This window comes from Amphiura filiformis, chromosome 9, assembly GCF_039555335.1.
Source record: "Amphiura filiformis chromosome 9, Afil_fr2py, whole genome shotgun sequence".
Taxonomy (NCBI): domain Eukaryota; kingdom Metazoa; phylum Echinodermata; class Ophiuroidea; order Amphilepidida; family Amphiuridae; genus Amphiura; species Amphiura filiformis.
In genome coordinates this window covers 52,794,964-52,814,711 of record NC_092636.1, presented here as the reverse complement: position 1 = coordinate 52,814,711, position 19,748 = coordinate 52,794,964, and the positions used below count along the sequence as shown (strand labels likewise).

At 35.6% G+C, this 19,748-nt stretch overlaps 1 protein-coding gene across 1 annotated transcript in view; it reads left to right on the top strand.

The window, feature by feature from the left end:
- LOC140161153 (centrosomal protein of 135 kDa-like) overlaps nt 1–19,748 on the top strand; it is a 57,494-nt gene that overhangs the window by 14,038 nt on the left and 23,708 nt on the right. Inside the window, 13 exon segments of the mRNA XM_072184584.1 lie at nt 6,741–6,869; nt 8,230–8,511; nt 9,358–9,508; nt 12,460–12,707; nt 13,152–13,286; nt 13,763–13,855; nt 14,428–14,490; nt 15,347–15,520; nt 16,241–16,318; nt 17,389–17,540; nt 18,686–18,801; nt 19,288–19,328; nt 19,331–19,500. Of these exon segments, the coding sequence (XP_072040685.1) occupies nt 6,741–6,869; nt 8,230–8,511; nt 9,358–9,508; nt 12,460–12,707; nt 13,152–13,286; nt 13,763–13,855; nt 14,428–14,490; nt 15,347–15,520; nt 16,241–16,318; nt 17,389–17,540; nt 18,686–18,801; nt 19,288–19,328; nt 19,331–19,500 (1,832 nt within the window).

Genomic DNA, 19,748 nt, shown 5'->3' with positions numbered 1-19,748 from the left:
GTTATGTGCAATGCATTTCAGAAAGTTTTAACCCAAAATTGTGAATATTTTTTTTCAAACGGGCACATTATGAATTATGCATCATTCCGCAACGTTGCGGAATTATGCAACTTTAATTGGTCGTTACCGCGCATAAATTAGACTTTTGAAAATTATTTTTGTTTCATTGGATAGGGATGAATAAATTTGCTTTGCATTCTAGTTTCAATGAAAATCAACCTTATTTTAAAATTTGCAGTGGCAATTAATGACACTTTTGCGTTGCGGAATGATGCTTTTAATCGTAAAATTGGTACTCAAACAATGCTGACGAAGCTACACGTTATAAAATTTGAAAATTTCTGGTGTTTATATTTTGAGCTAGTTATAAACTTTATATTCACATGCATAATTTGTTTCCAAAATTTTACAGTACAGAGCAGTTGCTGTGTTTTTAGTTTTGCTGCTTTTACCAGTCAAGAATATGCAAATTTATGCGAATTAGGATGTTTTTCTAACAATGGACACCATTTCCTCCTAAAAAATTACTTTTTCAGAAAATATCGCTTTTTAGCTACAATATGAGACCAAAATCACATAATTGACTTGATTTTTAAATTTTGACAATTTGGGCGAGGTTGCTTGGAATTGACCATATACCACATTGCCCAAAATAGGAAAAATATATTATTGATGATTCCATGTCTCACAATATGCACACAGGCCTACTGACATTTACTGTTAAGTATGATATTTTGGCAGCATTAAAATTTCATGTTTTGGAGAGAAACCATGTTTCTGTAACATTAAATTTTCACAAATTTTACATTTCCTGGAAGGTCTGTAGGAAGAAAAAATATCTGTGCATGAAAATTTTGTGAATCAACTGCGCTTGCGAACTTCAGAAGATTTTCATGCATGTGAGCATTTTATGCTACATGTATAATTGTATATATAATACAAAATATGCAAACTATAGAAATAGCACTGTTAAATTGACAGTTATCCCTCCATTGATTATACAAAAATTACCTCCAAAGAATAGATGTTGTTCCACTTTTGAGTGAAATCAATACCATGAATACAGTAATCAGCTGATTCCTGCCAGGTACCCGGGGGGGCCACTATAGTGTCAAGAGGGGGTATCAGGCGCGTCCGAGGACTCTCAAAAAGCACCCTAAACAAGTATTTCGGAGACTGAAATTTTCCCCCCTAAACAAGTATAAGTTGCCGGATTTGCTACCCTAAACAAGTAGCTGTCTTTTCCCCAACCCTAAACAAGTGATGCAATTATTACCCCTAAACAAGTAAACACACACAACCCAGGTGGCGAGTGGCATGATAGGGCTAGCAATTTGTGAAGCCGTCTGAATTTTGAGCCATGAGTTTACGTGGTGCTAAAGCTTACCTCAAAGTTCATGCAGTATGTCCAATATTTTTGGGCCAATAATTTCCCCTTTTTGGATCACAGGTCCAACCCTTTTTATTGAAATATTATAGAATTTATTCTTTGGGATTGGGATGTACCCATTTCTCCACATATCCAAGAGAATTATGAACTGCAAGTCCAACGCAAATTACGACCATGGCGATTGCAAACCACACATTGAAAGCTATTGAAGTTGGAAGAAGACGGCAAACACGGCCAGTTTAGCTTGGTTTTTATTTCGTCTCGATTTAAAACATCCTTGAGCATTAATTATCATACTGGATTTAGTGGTAAACCCAACCAAAATCCTGAAACTCATTGATTTATATTTTAAGAAAGCCAAAATAGTTCCAAATTATTCAATCGTTGTGTTTGTAAATACCCGGTAAAATTTCACACATGTCAAAAGTTCATTGACACAGCTTGTTTACAAACCCAGAAGTTCGTGGTTGCTTTGTTGCTCCTTTAGACCATGTTCCGATCAGCCAAATTTTCTGGGCTGGAAGCCACCAAGACTATGAATATTAATGAGTTTAAAGAGGTTCGGCCAATCGAAAATCCTCTTATATTTTTCCTCATAATTTATTGACTCCACAGTTAAGAAAAAGCATGCTGATTGGTTGTATATTCTGAACAAGTTGTGACCTCGTCCGGCCGGGGACCTCGTGTTTAGTATGCTAGCTGGGCCAGTATAGGGATCTGTCATCTCTGACAGCTAAAAGATGGCTTTTAACTGCTTTTGGGGTGTAGGAAGAAGACACTTTCCTTTCACTTTTCATGAATGAAGGAGAAAGCACAAAATCCCAAACTTGGCAAAACTACCCTAAGTACGTAAGAGCTCCAAAAACATACCCTTTTACACCAATTTTACATGAATTTGATACCCTATTCACGTTACGCATCGTAACGTACCCTAGTCTGAAAAAATACCCTTTTTACGTGAATTTACGGACGCGCCTGATACCCCCCTTCACCATTACAGTGGCCCCCCCGGGGCCAGGTAGTAGGCAAATGGGTCTTTTCCCCAGTCATCCCTGAAGATAATTAAGTTATTAAGCTCTTAAATCCATACTACATTAATAAGTACTACTCTAGTGCCAAAAGCAAATATATCTGATAAACAAGATAAAACTTATCAAGCATAAATCCAAGCATAAATAACTGAAGTAGAATGCATTTTTTTCCAACTCGGATTTGATTCCCGCTCAGATACTGTTCAAACAAAATGTAAAGTTTTGATCTCTAGAGTAGGTTTTTGTACCATTAAAAATTTTTTTTAAATATGGAGTTGCGCTTGTTACAAAAATATTATTCCCTCAAAATTTTCATGGCAACTTCATTTCCAGTCCCCAGGCAAAAGAATGGTTGCTAGGAACGCTAGACATCTGCATCCAGCTTGCGAGCAAGTGACCTATGCCCTCAATGGCAATAAAAACATAGTAGACTGCTGACTTACCAGGGTCCGCCCCGCCCCCAAGGCAATATCAACGCTCCTATTGGTCAATATAACCACCCCCTGTATGGTATTGTGTCATTTTATCAATGAAATACTAGTCAATCTTGTGTGCTTGTGCAGTGTGTGTCAATAAATTCAGGGTGAATGAGTTTTCAGTTAAACACATTAAATATTGATGGAGTATTGTTTGGTTTAATTTGGTGGTGGGATGTGGCTTTTTAACTGTCATACCGGCTTTGTGTGTGGCAGCGTATAGTGTTTGAAAATATTGGAGGAGTGATGGACTAGCTCCAAAATATAATTACAAAGTATATTTTGTTATGATCTGAGCTGGAACATACTTTGCATGTAATATTGAGAGAAAAAGCTGGGATGGTTTTGTCAGTTTGCAAAAAGGAGATGCATTCCATATTATAGTGGACATCCTTTATCTAGCATTGGTTTAAGTCATGTGTGAAGTGTGATATCATTTACATGGTGGACTGCATTTGAATGATAAACATACTGTATTCCATGGTACCTCCCTCTATATTGGATATATTGAAAACCACCTGTCTTCCTGTGCATCTACACAACCAGACCAGAGGAATGCAATATAATATTCAAATATGAAATGAGAGCTGCATGGCCAGATGATATTTGAGTCTTATATATTGTGGGATAGAATTGAGCACCACCTGCCCTGACTTACATGCAATAGAGAAATTTAAATTATAGCAGATATTTGTAATTTGTAGCTTGGATGTGGTAATTAAAAAATGGCTGATAAAAGAATTCGTCAGAGTAGTAAGAGAAGGTCACGATCAAAGCCAAGGGTAAGATGAGCACATTGTAAAACACCTGTACAAGGACAGTATTTTCATATATATAATAGTAACATATGTGAGTAAAAATATAGACATTGTGTTTATAATATATAGAGTAAATTGCTGATGCAGATTGCAGATGGGCTTGCAATAAAATTGTTCATATATTTTTTGAAATATTATTTTGAAAATCTGTATTTTCCCACATCTGCATCGTAACTTTTTTCCTAATTGATTTGACCAGTCCTAATTATGTCTGTAAAAATTCATTGTATTACACATTTTAGATGGTGAAACTTATTGCCATTTGAAATTTTTTAATGTGAGACTGACAGTTTATTATTTCTTCAATTTTATCTATCTGTAAATGAAATTTACATTATTTTGACTACTTCAGCACACATGGTAAATAATTGTTATTGTTTGGCTGTCATTGTTGGCGATTGTAGAGCCCAAGTACATGTGTTCTTCTACAGCTGGTAACATAACTATTGGACCATGTCCTAACAAAACATTTTAACGGATACTGAGCTAATTAAGGAGCAATTCAGCATAAAGAATTTAATCAAGTGTGTGCTGATTAGTAAGAAAGGTCTTGCTCAAAGTCAGTGAAGCTGAAAAAGCAGAAAATTTATCAGTTGCTGTTCATTTTTATTTTGAGTTTGACGGAGTTTTATCATTATTATTTATTTATTATTTTTAATTTTAGAATCTTTTGCACTCATTCCAAAAGAAATGATGGAACAATGATGGCGTTTGGGGTATCTTGTATTCTGTTTCTGATGAATAAGCCACAAAAGCTCATACTAGATATTATATTTGTAACTTGAATGTTTAAGACCAGTTGGTGGTTTCCTTCCTTTAAATCCCCTTTTTTTCTGCTTACAACAAAAACAAAGAAACAAAAACAATCTGAACAATATATTTGGGCAATCTTAGGAAAATAAAATTTATTTGTTATTCAAGAAATGGCATTTGCCAGCGAAAAAATATTAAATTTTTTTTTTAATAATTGACACAGAATTGTTTATTTGTAATGCAAATTGAAGTCTTTTTTATTTTTTTATTTTTTTTATTTTTTTATTTTAACATTAGCCTATAAAACATAAACCCAATTGTGCAACGGATTTGACCAAAAATATATGATTTGCATTAAACTCCTGAGGCTGAGGCTTAAATCCATCTGTGGGAAACGAAGGCTTCAATGTAAGTCCATAGCCTGCACAACCCCTTAGATATTGGAAGTATGAATTGGTTGCATTCAGAACCTTTGCATAAAAAATGTAGTTGAAATAAGTGACCTTGAGAACAACCTTAATTGCTAGTAATGCATTCTGACTCACCAGACTTTGAGATGCACCAATTGCTTTGAAAAACAATTACATATAACGTACAAAATTGCACTCAGGATTATGCAAACACTTTTTATATCAAATTCAAATATCTTCATTTTTCCCTTGAGCATTATTGCACTTTTGATAGGTTACAATGTCCTGAAAATCCCATCAAAATAAGTTTTCTGAGATCAGATATCAATCTCATTGTTGGTGAAAACAACCAAATTGAACAGAATTTGATCACTTATTTAATGGATGCCAGCTTATTTTGCATAATTGCATTATATATCAGCAAAGAAAAACTCTATATTGTGTGAAAGTGTCATACCTGTTATTGGGTGCATGTTAGGTTCTATATGTGTAATTTAATTTTTGTGCTACATTCTCCTATAATCAGATTTACCTGTGCCATTTTTGTGTTGAATTCTCTCCTAAAAATACCCCAAGAAAGCAACCTTTCAGTCAAGCTATTCAAATGTCTTTCGTTTATTGAAAATAAAAACTGAACAAAGCTAATATATGTCCACATATTGTAATGACTAGATCCTTGGTAATTAAGTGTATGAGGAATATATGGATTCTTGCAGTATAAACAATTTATATTTTAATAGAGCATGCATGCAATATTGAAATGTCTGAATATCAATGTTACTCTTTCTTTTGTTATGTGGTTGCTGCACCATGCATCATTCATTATGCTTCACTTAATTTGATTGAAATTACAAATTCTTACATTTTCAATGTATGCATGCATGTAGATAATTTATTAATTGTGGAATGTCAATTGTATTGACATGTAAGAGTTTGTTGAGTCAACACTGCATGTCATCTGCCAGGTTTGGATGTTCGATCTACATGTACTTGCAGCATTTTTTATTTTAACCAAATGGTATCAAAAGACAATGTGTGGAACATATATAGATTATTAATTTATTGTTGTAAGGAGTGATATCACTTACATGTATGTACCTTGAGATCATTTTGTCACTGTAAGTTTATTATAGACAGTGGTACACAATCATGATCGTATATTGGAGTTCCCTACATTTTGAATACATTTTGAAATAGATAACTAATTTCATTTATTGCACAGTTGCCATTTCTATCCAGGAGGGGAATATCATTCCAATAAATACTTAAAATGAGGGTCTTTCATGTACAAAATATGGGGTCTTTGAGGGAGCAGATAAAAAATGGGGTCTTTTCAGGGCAGATAAACCCATGGGTTTTAGTTAATTCATACTTGATATTTTTTGGAATAGCTTATACAAAATGCGATGGTAAGCAATGATTAATAAGGTTTGTCAGATACGTTTTCTGAATATACCAGTGTTGTGGGAAAGGGGAATGCAGTTTGTTTTAGGCCTTAATAAGATAATGATCAAATTGCAAAATCTCCACAAAATCTTAAAGTTCAGGGTTCCCTTCAGGAAAAATGTGTCCCCTTGACCCTGTCACCATTACCAAAGAAAAAGTGGGAGGAAAGAATGGCCCAAATTAAGCTGGTGCTACCAGAACAAAAATGTGTATTATTTACCTGTCATAATGAATTTATTAAAAGCATCCCACTATAATTATTGTTCAATTGGCAGGTTATAAATATGAAATATTCATAACCAGCTGTTGTGTAGAAATATTAGTTTGATGCTAATTATAGATGGATTTGGGTCTAAATGAGGAGGTTTACTTTAATTCTCACAGTCTAGTGTCTTTCCTTTTTTTCTGCCCTACAGGTTGATGTTCGGGACCAAGAAATCACCCGTCTGGGCAGACAGCTAGAAGGAGGAAGACCTTATGATGTAGTAACAACAGAAGCTAAAAACAGAAGTAATGAAAGACTTATATCACACCTCAATGTCCAAGTAAGTCATTACCATCACTCAAATGTATCATATAATTTAGTCAACAGTAAAATTTTGATAACTTTGACCCTGTTCACATTAGGAAATTTTCTTCTTTCGACGAACCTTGAACGAAGATTAAAAATCATTTTTTCCTAATGTGTACGCACTTTTCTTGCTTCGACGAAAATTAAAATTGCTTCGTTCAACAAAGCTAAAAAGGTTGTTTCGACGAAGGAATACTTCGTTCGACGAAGCTAATTTTGTAATGTGTACGCTCGCTTCGTTCAACGAAGGAAAGTGATCATGTGACAATTGACCTTCGCCGGCTTTAATAATAGCCGGGCATTAATAGCTTTGTTCGAGCTTCGTTAATTTTCATGAAATGTGTACAGTGCAATGTCTTCGTTCGGTCTTCGTTCCACGTAATGTGTATGCATGCTTAATTAGTTAATCAAGATTACATTGTAACTTATCTTCGTTGAATGAAGAAATTTTCTAATGTGAACAGGGTCTTTGGAACTTCTAGAATTTGGGTGCATTGGTAACAAAACTTTCATAGCATCAGATCTGAAAGCTGTCTCTTTCGTTTTTATATTATTATTTTGGGTGGGGCAGGGATTCAGGGCAAAAGTGGAGTTTAAAAGAGTCAGTAAGTTAAAGCCATATTATAACATTTCTGTAAAAATAGATTAGTATTTATTTTCCATAAAATGTTAGCTTTTACTGTCAGATATGTCCCCTTTTAATTTTGAGCCGAACAAGTGAGGTAAAGCATAGAAAATTGGAATTTACTACTAGCACCCATGCATTTTACTCCCGTGGTTGTAATACGGCGTTCTCCTCAGCAAATGTTATAATATGGCTTTAAGACACAAAAGCCAGAGATGTTTGCACAACAGTTAACTTCACATTCAAAATCAACACCTTCCAAGATCGCACCAAAATTGAAATTGAGTCCTGCCTCTGTAACTGAAAAATTATAAATTTCCAATTATTTAATGTCAAAACATTTGTATGTTTTGATATGCAAATTGTTTTAGTGACTTCTGTGTGAGACAATAAAATTCACTCATGTTAGCTGGCATGAAGTATCAAGTTATGTCAAATAGTTATCCAATAATGTAGTCATCAACTACATATACATGTATCCTCATGTACATAACTGCTTTTTGTTTAGAAGTAGATGCCAAGTTATAAATATATGTAAATAAGCAGTTTAAAGATTTTTCCTTTCTTCCATGTGGTCACAATGCTGTCAGGTAGTTCAACAGTTCTCAGTTAATTGTTTTGTTTCATGTGGTGATTGCCAAATGATTATTTAAAGATAAAGTCACAGCTCTTCACATAACAACCAATTCTTGTCCTCTTCCTCATTCAGATTGACTATCTACAACAGAGTAACCGTGACTTAGAGCGACGTCTCCAAGAGGCACTTATAGTCAAAGAAGAAGCCTCAACAAAACTTGTAGAACTCTCAGGTAAAAATGACCAACTCAAGGCAGAACTCAGGGAAGTTGACCGGTTGGCTCAACGTCTACAAGCCGACAAAGATGTGGTCATTGCTGCAGCTGACCGGGATATGACCGATGCTAAGGTGGAGTTAAATCATACATCCAGGGAGATTGATGGATTGGAACTGGAAATGGAACAAATGAAACAGGTATGTTACCATGGTAACAGTAGAGTTTCAATGTTAATAATAATAATAATAATAAAAAAAAGGCATTTATAGAGCGCAAATAACAAGGTCTCAGTGCGCTTTACAGTAAACTCTTACTCTACAACAGCAAAATAGATATATAAAATACACAGAGAGCATTTTTAAAATCTTACACTACAGAAATTTATCCTAGACAAAAGTGATAAAATACGCAAGACCAATATATACATAAGTCATGCAAGTAAGAACATAATAAAAAACAAGCTAAAAACAGATAAAATGTCAGAGTCAAGATGGCCAGCATCGACACAATTGCACCAAAAAAAATCACATGAATTAAACCAATGATGCGATTACTCCCCTTCAGTAGGGCAGGGTGGGGCAGGCAGAACATAGGGTACCTTCAATCAAACCATCCTGAAGATTTTAATGCTATAAAGCACCATTTATGTTCAAACAGTGACTCCGGAAATTTGAAAAATGAAAAAAGTAAATAAAAAACACTGAATGTAAATGCATGGTTTGTGGACAGTCTAAATAGCACTTGCAAGACAAACTGCTAGGTATTAAAGAACATAGGGAAAAGCATGTGAAGCCAACTTTTCTCCTCTTAAATAACCCGAACATAAGTATTACAAAAGACTATAACATGGGTGTCTCCTCCAGTGGGGGAGGGCAGGCAACACATATGGCACCTCCGACCAAAACACCCTTGGGACATGTGGGTAATGGAATCAGAGCAGAACTATGAAAAAGCTGCATTTGATATTCCACATGGTTCATCCATGTCAACATTTACTCAAATTATGAAGACATTTAACACTTTTCTTTGCTCTCCCGCTGCAGGAAAGAAAAAACCTTCTTGCTGATATCAAGCATCTCCAGAGTAACATGGCAGATCAGAATCAAGAGAGTGAAAGAGTCCAGCTTCTCCTAGTAAGAGTCCAAGAAGATAAGAAGAAGCTGAGTGAAAGAGTCAACAAATTAACTGCTAATGGTAGGTGCATTGGGCTACTCCAGTTGAAATCCATACACCCCCCTTTGGAAGAATACCTTAATCTTTTATACAGGGGTTGTAGATTTCGAATGGAATAGCCCATTGTACTTAGACTTGTTTCAAGTCCTTTGGCGTCCATAGTTAGTGAATGTAAAATTCATGGAAGCTTTGCCACATCTTCCAAAAATTTCTTATTTCTTTCCAAAGTTTTGAAGTTACCTATTCTTTCAAAATAATTATTTACCATCATAACTTTAATTTGTGAAAATCTATTTGACATTTGAATTGCTAGATAGTGGACTTTCTTATCATACTTTACCCCAGGCATACTGTGCACTGCAGGGGTAGTGTTTGAGGAAAATGCACACCATGCCCACAAGGTATACTTCCTCCCTAGCTCAAAAATTCTGACCTGACTAAAAATCTGAAGGAGTCCAGTATATACTTCGACCATGGGTCCTATTGAAGAGCATGAATAGAGAAAAAGTAAGGAGGAAGACTTGATCAAGGCTAATTGTACTATGTAGCACATTTGAAGCAAGATAGCATAATGTCCCTTGCGCAGACCTGACAGGAAATAATTGAATTTAATTTAAACTTGTGATGTCTAAATGGACATGTTTTGCAAGAGGTTCATGATCCAACTGCTAAAAATTTCTCTCGTTATTCCACAAACTGCTACAAAGTTTTCCCCTGAATAACTAGGTTAGTTTTGTGCATGGGATCTATTTTACACCTTCCATTTAGTGGATTTTAGTCACTAAATGGAAGGTATGAAATAAAAGTTCTCATAACGGAAACTAACCAGAGTTAGTGGTTTCCTTTTTTGAAAGTCAAAAAATAACTTCCCTTTCATCTGCCTTGATAAAAAAAGCATTGATGTCACAGGATGTGAATAATTGTGAAAAGACACTAATCAGAATGATTAGTGCCCATCCAAGCAAATCCTTGGATTTACCATATAGATGTCCTGGTACTGTGTACCTCTAACATTCTATGGCACTGAAGGATCACATTCATTAGGAAGGCTGTCGACGATGGGCATATAGCCATTGGTGGATACAGGTGACTTGCATTTGGAAGTTGTTGGTTACATACTGTCCATGATGCGCCAAAGTCAGAATATTGTGCACGAAACGACACCCACACAATTTCTTGTAATTACTGATCAGATTTGACTGTCTTCTCTGGTATTTAAGCAGCTTCATCAAGTTTGTCAATGAACTTTATGTCAATGGGGCATTCCTTTTAACAAAGATGGCTTCAGGAGAGAGCACTTTGCTGGAACATATGGAAGGACCTTATCACTCCCACGATGAGGTGCACCTCATACTTTGGAGAGGATGATACTGGAAACCTACAATTTTCATGACATGCAAAGTGCCCTTTCATCTCAGATATCTTTTTCTTACATGTGACCAAGATAGTTCACAGCGAAGTGAACAAATCTACCAGATTCAATGTTCCTTGGAATAACCATACCATCCATGATCCAATTAGCTTTGAAAGTTGTATTTCCCAATGGAGGTGTTGATATGGCAGACATTGTAGTATGAAATTACTGTATTAGCAGCATGCAGAAAATCTTATCAAATTCTTGTTGGCTTAAGGATGTATAGGCCTGTAGCCATGTGATTGGGAGTGAGCTTTCTCCCTTTCACTGAGTGGAATAGGATGCTCTTACCAACATTCAGGATTCAGGGATGTGTATCTTATTCATGTTCTTCATCATTGTCCTTTTATGTCTGAGTCCCCTACTATCAAAAATCTATGAGATGTATAAGGAGATAGAGGCTGTAAGGAATGCATTTAATGCCCACATATAGTGTTAATGTACTTTCCCCTGGTAGATATGAAATATCTTACCGGATTCAAGAAGTAACAGAAGATCAAGCTTTAAAGATGTTGTTAGGCTCTTCATCTTTTGAAATCCCTTCTGTTTGTCCTTTCTGGGTTGTTTTCATGTACTTGAAGGAATGGTTTGAACACTAACCATGAGTTATCAGGGTTACCTTGCAAAAAATAAACTCTCTCCCAATATTCTTCAGTCTGTGTCTATTAGTGTATGACTTAGTGTTTTCATGACTTACTTCAGTGAGGATGCTTTGATAACGCTCTAATGTCTGTTGCAAGGTGTAGACAGACGTTAGTGTTCCTTCAGAAATCCAGCTTCAAGCTTTGTTGTGAAATGACTAGACACAACCTGAAAGATTAAATATTGTATATTAATTAATTTCATCAACTTGCAGCACTGGGGCTGAATTGTATTACAATTACAGTTTAAAAACAGCAAAATACATTGAAAAAGCATTTTATAAACATATACAGATAAGTAAATATTGTACTTTACAAAGATCCTTTCATTATAAATAAATATATATAAATTACACACACATAATTAAAATGACTATAATCAATTTCAATATCAAAATATGAAAGAAAAAATGCTACATGTTTTTGCCATTTAAAAGAATACATTATGGGATGGAACTATTTTTGAAGCACAAAGTCCTGGTAACAAGACAGGATACTTTATCATCACTCCTTTAAGATTGCGAGACTCCTCCCTGCCATGGGGAAGAAGATCTTTTGTTCTGGTAGTTTTGAATTAGCCCTTGGGCAGACCTGAGACAATGATCTGTCTTCCTGTCAGAGAGAGACTCAAACTTGCAAACACTCAGTGCATCAGAATAAGATGTTGCTAAGCTGATCACTACTTTGGACTGAGGAGTTTGGTTTTCCTACAACTTTTTGTTGTAATGTGCTTTCTGAGAGGTTAAGAAAGATATCTACCTGTACACATGGTATCAGGCTTGTAGTATTTACCTTTTTCTTTTGGTAAAATAAATACTTGTCAGGGAAGACATTCTTAGCATTTTCATCAGGAAAGAAGACGTACAGTAAAGGTAATCTTTTAATCTGTTTACACAATTCAATACTTTTGAACACAGAAAGAGAGTTAGTACTTGAACTAGAAAGACTGCGCACCAAACAAAGCAAGACAAAGAGGACCAAATCACCAAGTAAACTAGACTCGTATGTCAAGACATTAGAAGATGAAAGAGACTATTACAAGGGTGAGGTGGAAGTCTTAAATAAAATCATGAAGAATAAGGCTTTGATTTCCAATTCAACCCCATCAAGTCCTGCAAGGAGTAGCAGAAGTTCAAGTCCTTCAAGATCTTCCACCAAAACAAAGGTAAGATTAAGAATCATATGTGCACTGTAGGTTAAAGTCAAGTGGTTGATCCGGTCTGGGTCAGGGAGTCCTGCAATGGAATGGGTTGGGTTATTTTTTTCTATGTCTGCATAATTGAATGCAGTTCTGTAGCAAACATTTCAGTACTTAGTTATAAATTGTTGAATAAAGCGTTGATAAATTAGATTTATTTCAAAATTAAATTGGGCAACAATCACTTGAAAGTTTGACTTTGACACCATACACCAGGAAAGGCAGACACAAAGTGCATCACAATCCTCATCCCACACCAAATGGGCTATTCCATATGAAATCCATGCACTCCCTATGGACTGTCTTTACACAGATGGCTAATTGTACACCAAATGTTTATTTTCAAATGTATTTTGTACACCTCAGCAAGATAAATAATACATTCAAACATTGTATTTTTATTTTGTATAGTCTGCAGCACATTATGAAACCATCATCAGGGTAATAGAAGATGAGAGGAATTTCTACAAGAAGGAGTATGATGTCTTACGAGCTAAGACCAGCTACAGTCCAGCTAAGAGTATAACTAGTCACATGAAAAGTATGGTAAGAATGTTTGTATGAGTCAAAAGTCCAAAATCTTGCAACTCTTCAACTGATTTACAATAAAGGATATTAAATGGGTTGTTGAATGTGACATGATATGGCAAAAAAGAATGTATATTTCAAAGCTTGCAAAGATTTTAAGAAATGCAGATTGAGGGTTTTACCCTTCCCCCCCCCCCCAACTCAAATTTTAGTAGGGAACTGTCTATTAAATTATCTCATTAGGTCTGAGAGGTGTTATAGGTCTATTTTAGGGTGCTGAGTTTGAATCCACTGCATATGAAATGGTAATTTTGAAGAAAGTAGTCAAATTCTCATTTGTACACAAACATGTCGATGCCCTCTGTTTTTTTACAACATATTGAGACTTCCAATAAAACAATTTTTTTTATTACTCTTTTTAACCTGTGCTGGATAATATAGTAAATTAAACTCATAGGTTTTGTTTTCTTATGCATTGATATTTTTCTTCACAGACCGTGTCTGATGAAACTGAAGTGTTTGCATTAAGAAGAGAAAGGGATGAACTGCAGTCAATGCTTGATAAATTTGAAAGACATGTGGCTGAAGTAAGTACATTTGAATCAGAAAACAAATATTCCCTTTGAAAATCTACAAAACTCACTCAAGAAAAAAAAGCTTGTTATTTTAGTTTTAGTGCTTGTCTAATATTACTTAAAAGTGTCTGGGCTGAACATTGACATTTGGATAAATCAAATTCATCAGGAATTGTTACCCGCTCCATAAATGGGTACTTGTGCCATTTGAGTGGACTAATAGTCATTCAACACCAAATTTAAGTGTTAGCAGATGTTAAGTAAAGTTCTGATTAGTATGTTCTGAATGTGATGCAAACTGATAATGGGCCAAAGGCAGTGCCCATGTCTTAACATTGTACAGTATTTTGCACAAGATTGTTCAGTGCGTAAGGCTCACTTGTTCTGTCACCATGCAAGACAAAGCAATATAGCAAAGTTCCCATAGCTTTATTACTAGTACTATTACTTTTTCTATTACAATCCCTTTTCCTTCAAGCAGACATTCAAACATTGTAGGTAGATCCTAGCCTTCTAAGGCAGCTTCTCTTCCTCCTGTAATATGAGTATAGTGACAGTGATTCTTGTGTGGTCTTGTGTTATAGATACAGAGTAATGTCAAGGTGCTAACAACAGAAAGAGACAAAGTCAGCATGTTATATGAGCAGGTGAGACACTCTCAATCTATGTATTTTTTATAAATAAACATAATTTTTTTTATAATTCCCGTCGATCATGCCACTGTTTTTCCATGTAGTACTTTTTATAGTTGTTAGCGGCAGAGTTAAACTCGGAATGTTGCAACCGACATCTTGTCAATCAGACAAACTGTGCCTTACTGCACAGGTCAGCAACCAATCACGGCACACATCTGCCCTGACGTTAGCAGCAACATTCCCAGTTTATCTCTGCCGGCGACTAGTACATGTTATATACAATTCAAAAGGATGAGATAAGTTACAGAGTTTGGTATGCTACCAAAGTGACAGTCATTTTCTTTTAAATCCTCTGTTGTGATAGCAAATGCCCAATTCAAAAATTGTGGATTTATTCTTGGTGCTAACACCTAACAGATTATACCTATTTATTCCTATAAAAATTACTCTACTGGACAGGATCTAATTTCATATTTTTTTCTTATTTTTTTCCCTTTTTTTGTAGCGCAAACTGTAAAATTGTAGAACAAGGTGCAAATTGCATGCTTTCAAAAAGCTCTAACATCACCTTCTCCCTTCTCCTGCTCCCTCTCCCTCCAAAAGAGTACTTTAGATGTATGATATACATTCCCTGCTGTTTGTCTATTATCTATTGGATCTTAAAATGAAATTCTCATTCCTGTTTTTATTTCAACCAACATGCTCATGTGACACAAAGCCAGGAGAATCCAGTGGTTAGCATAATATATCTGGCAAGATTCAAAACCGATTTTTGCAACATGCAATGAAATTTTAACCATGTAGTTAGTCATTTTATCTGTTTGAATACTTACGATCCATTTGAATATGTGATCGTATATATTTATAGGCTAATGATGAACTTCATAGATTGCGAGAAGAAATGTTGAAATCGCCCAAATCTAAGAGATCTTCAGTAGCTGCACAGTCCATACTTAGAAGAGTAGAATCAGAGAGAGATGAAGCCATGGCTGACCTGCGGCGAATGACTACTGAGAGAGACAGTCTAAGAGAAAGGTTAAAGGTCAGTACATGATCTGATTTATTTCCACCAAAAAAGGAGGCAATAAAAAAGAATTCATTTGTGGTTACTTGACAGCTGCATCCAGAGACATATCTTGCACAGGTTGATATCAGAGATATTCTTGGATTGCTGACATTTCTTAGTACATCTGCAGTCACATCAGTGCATCCTCCAGTGGACAATATTAAATTGTGTGCTTATATGCGCTAAGTAACTGTAACAAAGTACTGACATAACTGCCATCAGGAAGCCAAGTGGACTATTATACATTGTTCATCTAGTAATAGATGAGACTTGTGACATTGTTGATTATATGACAGACATGCACTTTTCTTGATGTGCAGTGATAAGAAGCTGAGGCCATGATGTCCAATGGCCTTTGAGAGACTGTTTATAGTTGCTGTCATAGAAGAACGCCACTGGCCGATGTATATGCCCTGTTTAATATGTAAAGAGAATGAGTAACGCCAGGATCACACAATACTATGCAGCTTGGTTAAGATTGGTTCCCCACTTCCGACCATGTTTATACTGTGTATATAATATGTAGGCATGAAAGTTAAACAAGTGTTGTGTTTCTCTGCAAGCAATTGTAGTTCACCCGCACCCATTAAATACAGGTCAATTGAACAATTAAGCTTACTGGTCAGGAAGTTATACATCTGCATTTCATAGTATATGTATTGATAAACAAAATCATTTTGCTGTTTATTTTCATAGATTGGTACTGATACACATCTAACAGACAAAGCCAGGTTACAACAGAGAGTAGAGGATTTAGAAATTACTTTACAAACAGTAAGTTATAAAGAATTGTGTAAAATACTTCATATAAAACAAAGTCAGATTTGTAGCCCAATTACAGTTTCATTGTAGTGTAACCTATTAATTAGAAAGGAGCCAAATAGATAAGAATGCCTACTACTTACAGCAGATTGCAGTGATAGCAATACATCAACAATTATCATGCTGTCACTGTCATGCATTAGAATATTGTACCTAGATCCCCAAATAGAGGAAAATATTCTTGGTAGCTATAGGTATAGTCTGTCTCGTCTGAAGTTGAGAGTAACACCATCTTGGATTTCACAAATCATGTGCGCTTACCTAATTCTGTGGGCCATATACACGTGTAGAAGGGCTATTTGTCCATACTCTTTAAGTTTATTCGGTTTATATAAGGTGGAAATTATTCGGCTTTTGTTACTGCGCGAGTCAATAAAGTCCCAACTCACTCTTGCATAAATTCACATAAGCGTACGCTAGTCACGCATTACGCAACGATCACCTAGCTTAAGCCATAAACTTGTGTTCAGTATTTGCCAAAGAGATTAGACCCAAAGAGTACCAACTCAGAATAGACCCATGCATCGCAGTATGGTAAATCGGCTATTGGTTTGACTCTGAGTGGGGAAAATTGTGTACTTCCAGAATTTATCAGCTAAATTCAGAAATTGAACCATAATTGGCGGCTTTAAACAGGAAGCTCCACTTGGCCAGTTTGCCACAGAAGAACTGACTTAGACCTGTTACTTTGATGACAGGCAGAACAGAATTTACATGGATAAATTTTAACCTTGATTAATTCCCTAAGGAACTAGAACCAAAAGTGGGGCTTTCACTTTAAGTGTGAGTGTTACAGATGTTTGCGCATGTAGAGCTTAGCATGCATTAGTGGTAACAGGCATTACAGAATGCAAACAACCTTGTACTTTAAAACAAAGTTTGGCAGGTGCATGGCAAAATGATCAAGAGTTACACTATTTTGTCCTCCATGAGCAACATGCAAACATGGCAGACTCTTAACCAAAAGACTATTAAACAACTCTTGATTTTGATCTTAACTTTGATCTGTGTGTCATTTGTAGGTAGAAAATGAGAGGACAAGTTTACATTCCCGCCTGGCCAATGTACAGGGTATGATAGCAACACTAGAGGACCAGGTCAAATCACAGAATATGAACATAGGAAAAGCTAATGAAGATGCATCACAACAGAGGGCAACAGCCACACAGATGAGGTAAAGAAATACGAGGATGACATCAAAATGTCTAATATTGTCTATAGTTGTGCTACCGATATTTTATATTTTGTATTCATAACTTGACAGTAAGCGATGTTGATAATACTCATTTCCAGATTGGGTCATCGGTCAATTGTACCAAAATCGTCCCTCGCCTCTTTTTTTCAGATTTATGACGATGAAAGTAATTACTTTCTATACATGAAGAAACAGTGGAATACTGACCAATTTTATAACGCTCCATTACAAATCACTCTGTAGTACGGACAATTATTGTTGTGTGACAAAGCAAATGGGTTGAACATTCTGAAATTTAAATATTGAGATATAAATGGTCAAATTTAATATTGGTTCTTTGTTTCACAGACACTGTCTGTAACTGTATATATCTCGGATATTATTGATTAAAATGCAAGCCTCAAAATAAGCAGATCTGGACCAGGAGCCACACATTTGGAAAAAACAGCTCCTAGTCCTATGATTATCTGGTGAACCATGAGCCATTTTTAAAGAGCTAAGAGTCATTTAAATTTCAATTGTACACATTAAATACAAAACCTGCTTTGACTACCAGGCTCTTATTTGGAAAAAAAATGTAGAGCCTGGTTAATATGATTTTGGTGTGGACCAGGAGCCAAAATGTTATGAGCAGTGGGTAAATAGCTCCTGTGTGCCTGCTTATTTTGAAGCTTGTTAAAATGTGATTCATTTTCATCAAAATATTATAATATATAATCTGTAAAGTAGGAAGTTGATAAAAGATGATATTTAACTCATATTGCTTGCTTGTACATTATTATATTTCTACATTTCACATCTACTTTGGAATATGCAGGCAATTTGGGAAAAAGAGAAATGTTTGAATAGTTAGAAAGCACTTTCACATTTCCACACTCTTCCGTGTGCACACCAGTCTGTCGGCTGAAATGTGGACATGCTTACATTATATAGTGCATAGTATAGTAAATCTTTTCAATGACCCTGAAATATATAATTAGAAGTTGTTTATCTTCTTTATTTAAATGCCAAAAATATTGTTTGTCACATTTTGAATGTGTTTCAACAGCTCAGTGGTTTGCTTATAGTTGTATTCAGCAGAATTAAATGGACTGTGTATTTATCTATTATCTTTGTAATTGCAGGTTGTTAGCTGAACAAGCTGAACAGTCAGCTGAAGAACATCAAAGAAGACTCACAAAGAAAGCAGGAGAGTTGCAGGCCACAGAAGAAAGAAATATGAGACTGGAAGATAGAATAGGTATGGTTTAGGATTACCTGTACGGTATTGTGATTTGTTACTTCTACTTGGGTACTGATCAGTTTGCCTGAAAAGTTCAGTGGCATCAATGAGTTGATAAACTTGGTCCCTAGCCACAAAGTCCAATTACAAGAGACCAGAGTTCAATGTCAAACAAAACTATTGTTGACATTAAATATCTTTTAGGTATATATTTTCACTAAATATCATTGATACTTGCACACGTCTGTTTGGAGACTATTTATAAAACTTTCTAATTGCACAGTTTGCACTCCACCTTTACTTGAGCCCTGGTGATACTGCCAGGTACCCACCCGTAAATTACATAGGGTACCTGGGCATAAAATAACCCGAAAATCCCAGCCTTTTTGTTGCAGAAAATTTCTGATCTTTTTGCTCATAAGTTCCCAGAAAGACAAAATTATTTCTATGGTCTGCTTATTTGAAAACACTGATGCTGATGCTACTAATATGTTTTGTCCACAGCTGACATAAATTCCAACAACTCTAGTCTACGAGATGAAGTAAGCGCCAATTACGAGGTACCATTAGTGCCTTAGACCGGGAGAAAGACAGCTTACAGATGGCAGTTGATGAAAAGACTGAAAGAGTTGTAGCTCTTGAGAGAGAATTGTCTGATAGAGGAAGATCACTAGGAGACCATAGGACTACTATTGATAGCTTAGAAGCAAGATTAGAGTAAGTGTTGAAGACTTGTGACTTTGTAGAGCATAGGAAGGACAAGTTGAAAGTTTAAAATTCTGAAATAGAGCATTTTATGAGGTTGCATTGATTTAAAGCCCATCAGAAATGTGTCATATAATGACCAAATTATAGATGAGTTGGCATCAATGTTTATCAACAAATACAAGGGACATGTCTATGAAAATGCTTGAGGGACTTGCATATGACCACTACACTGTTCAGTGGCCTTATTGTGATATGGC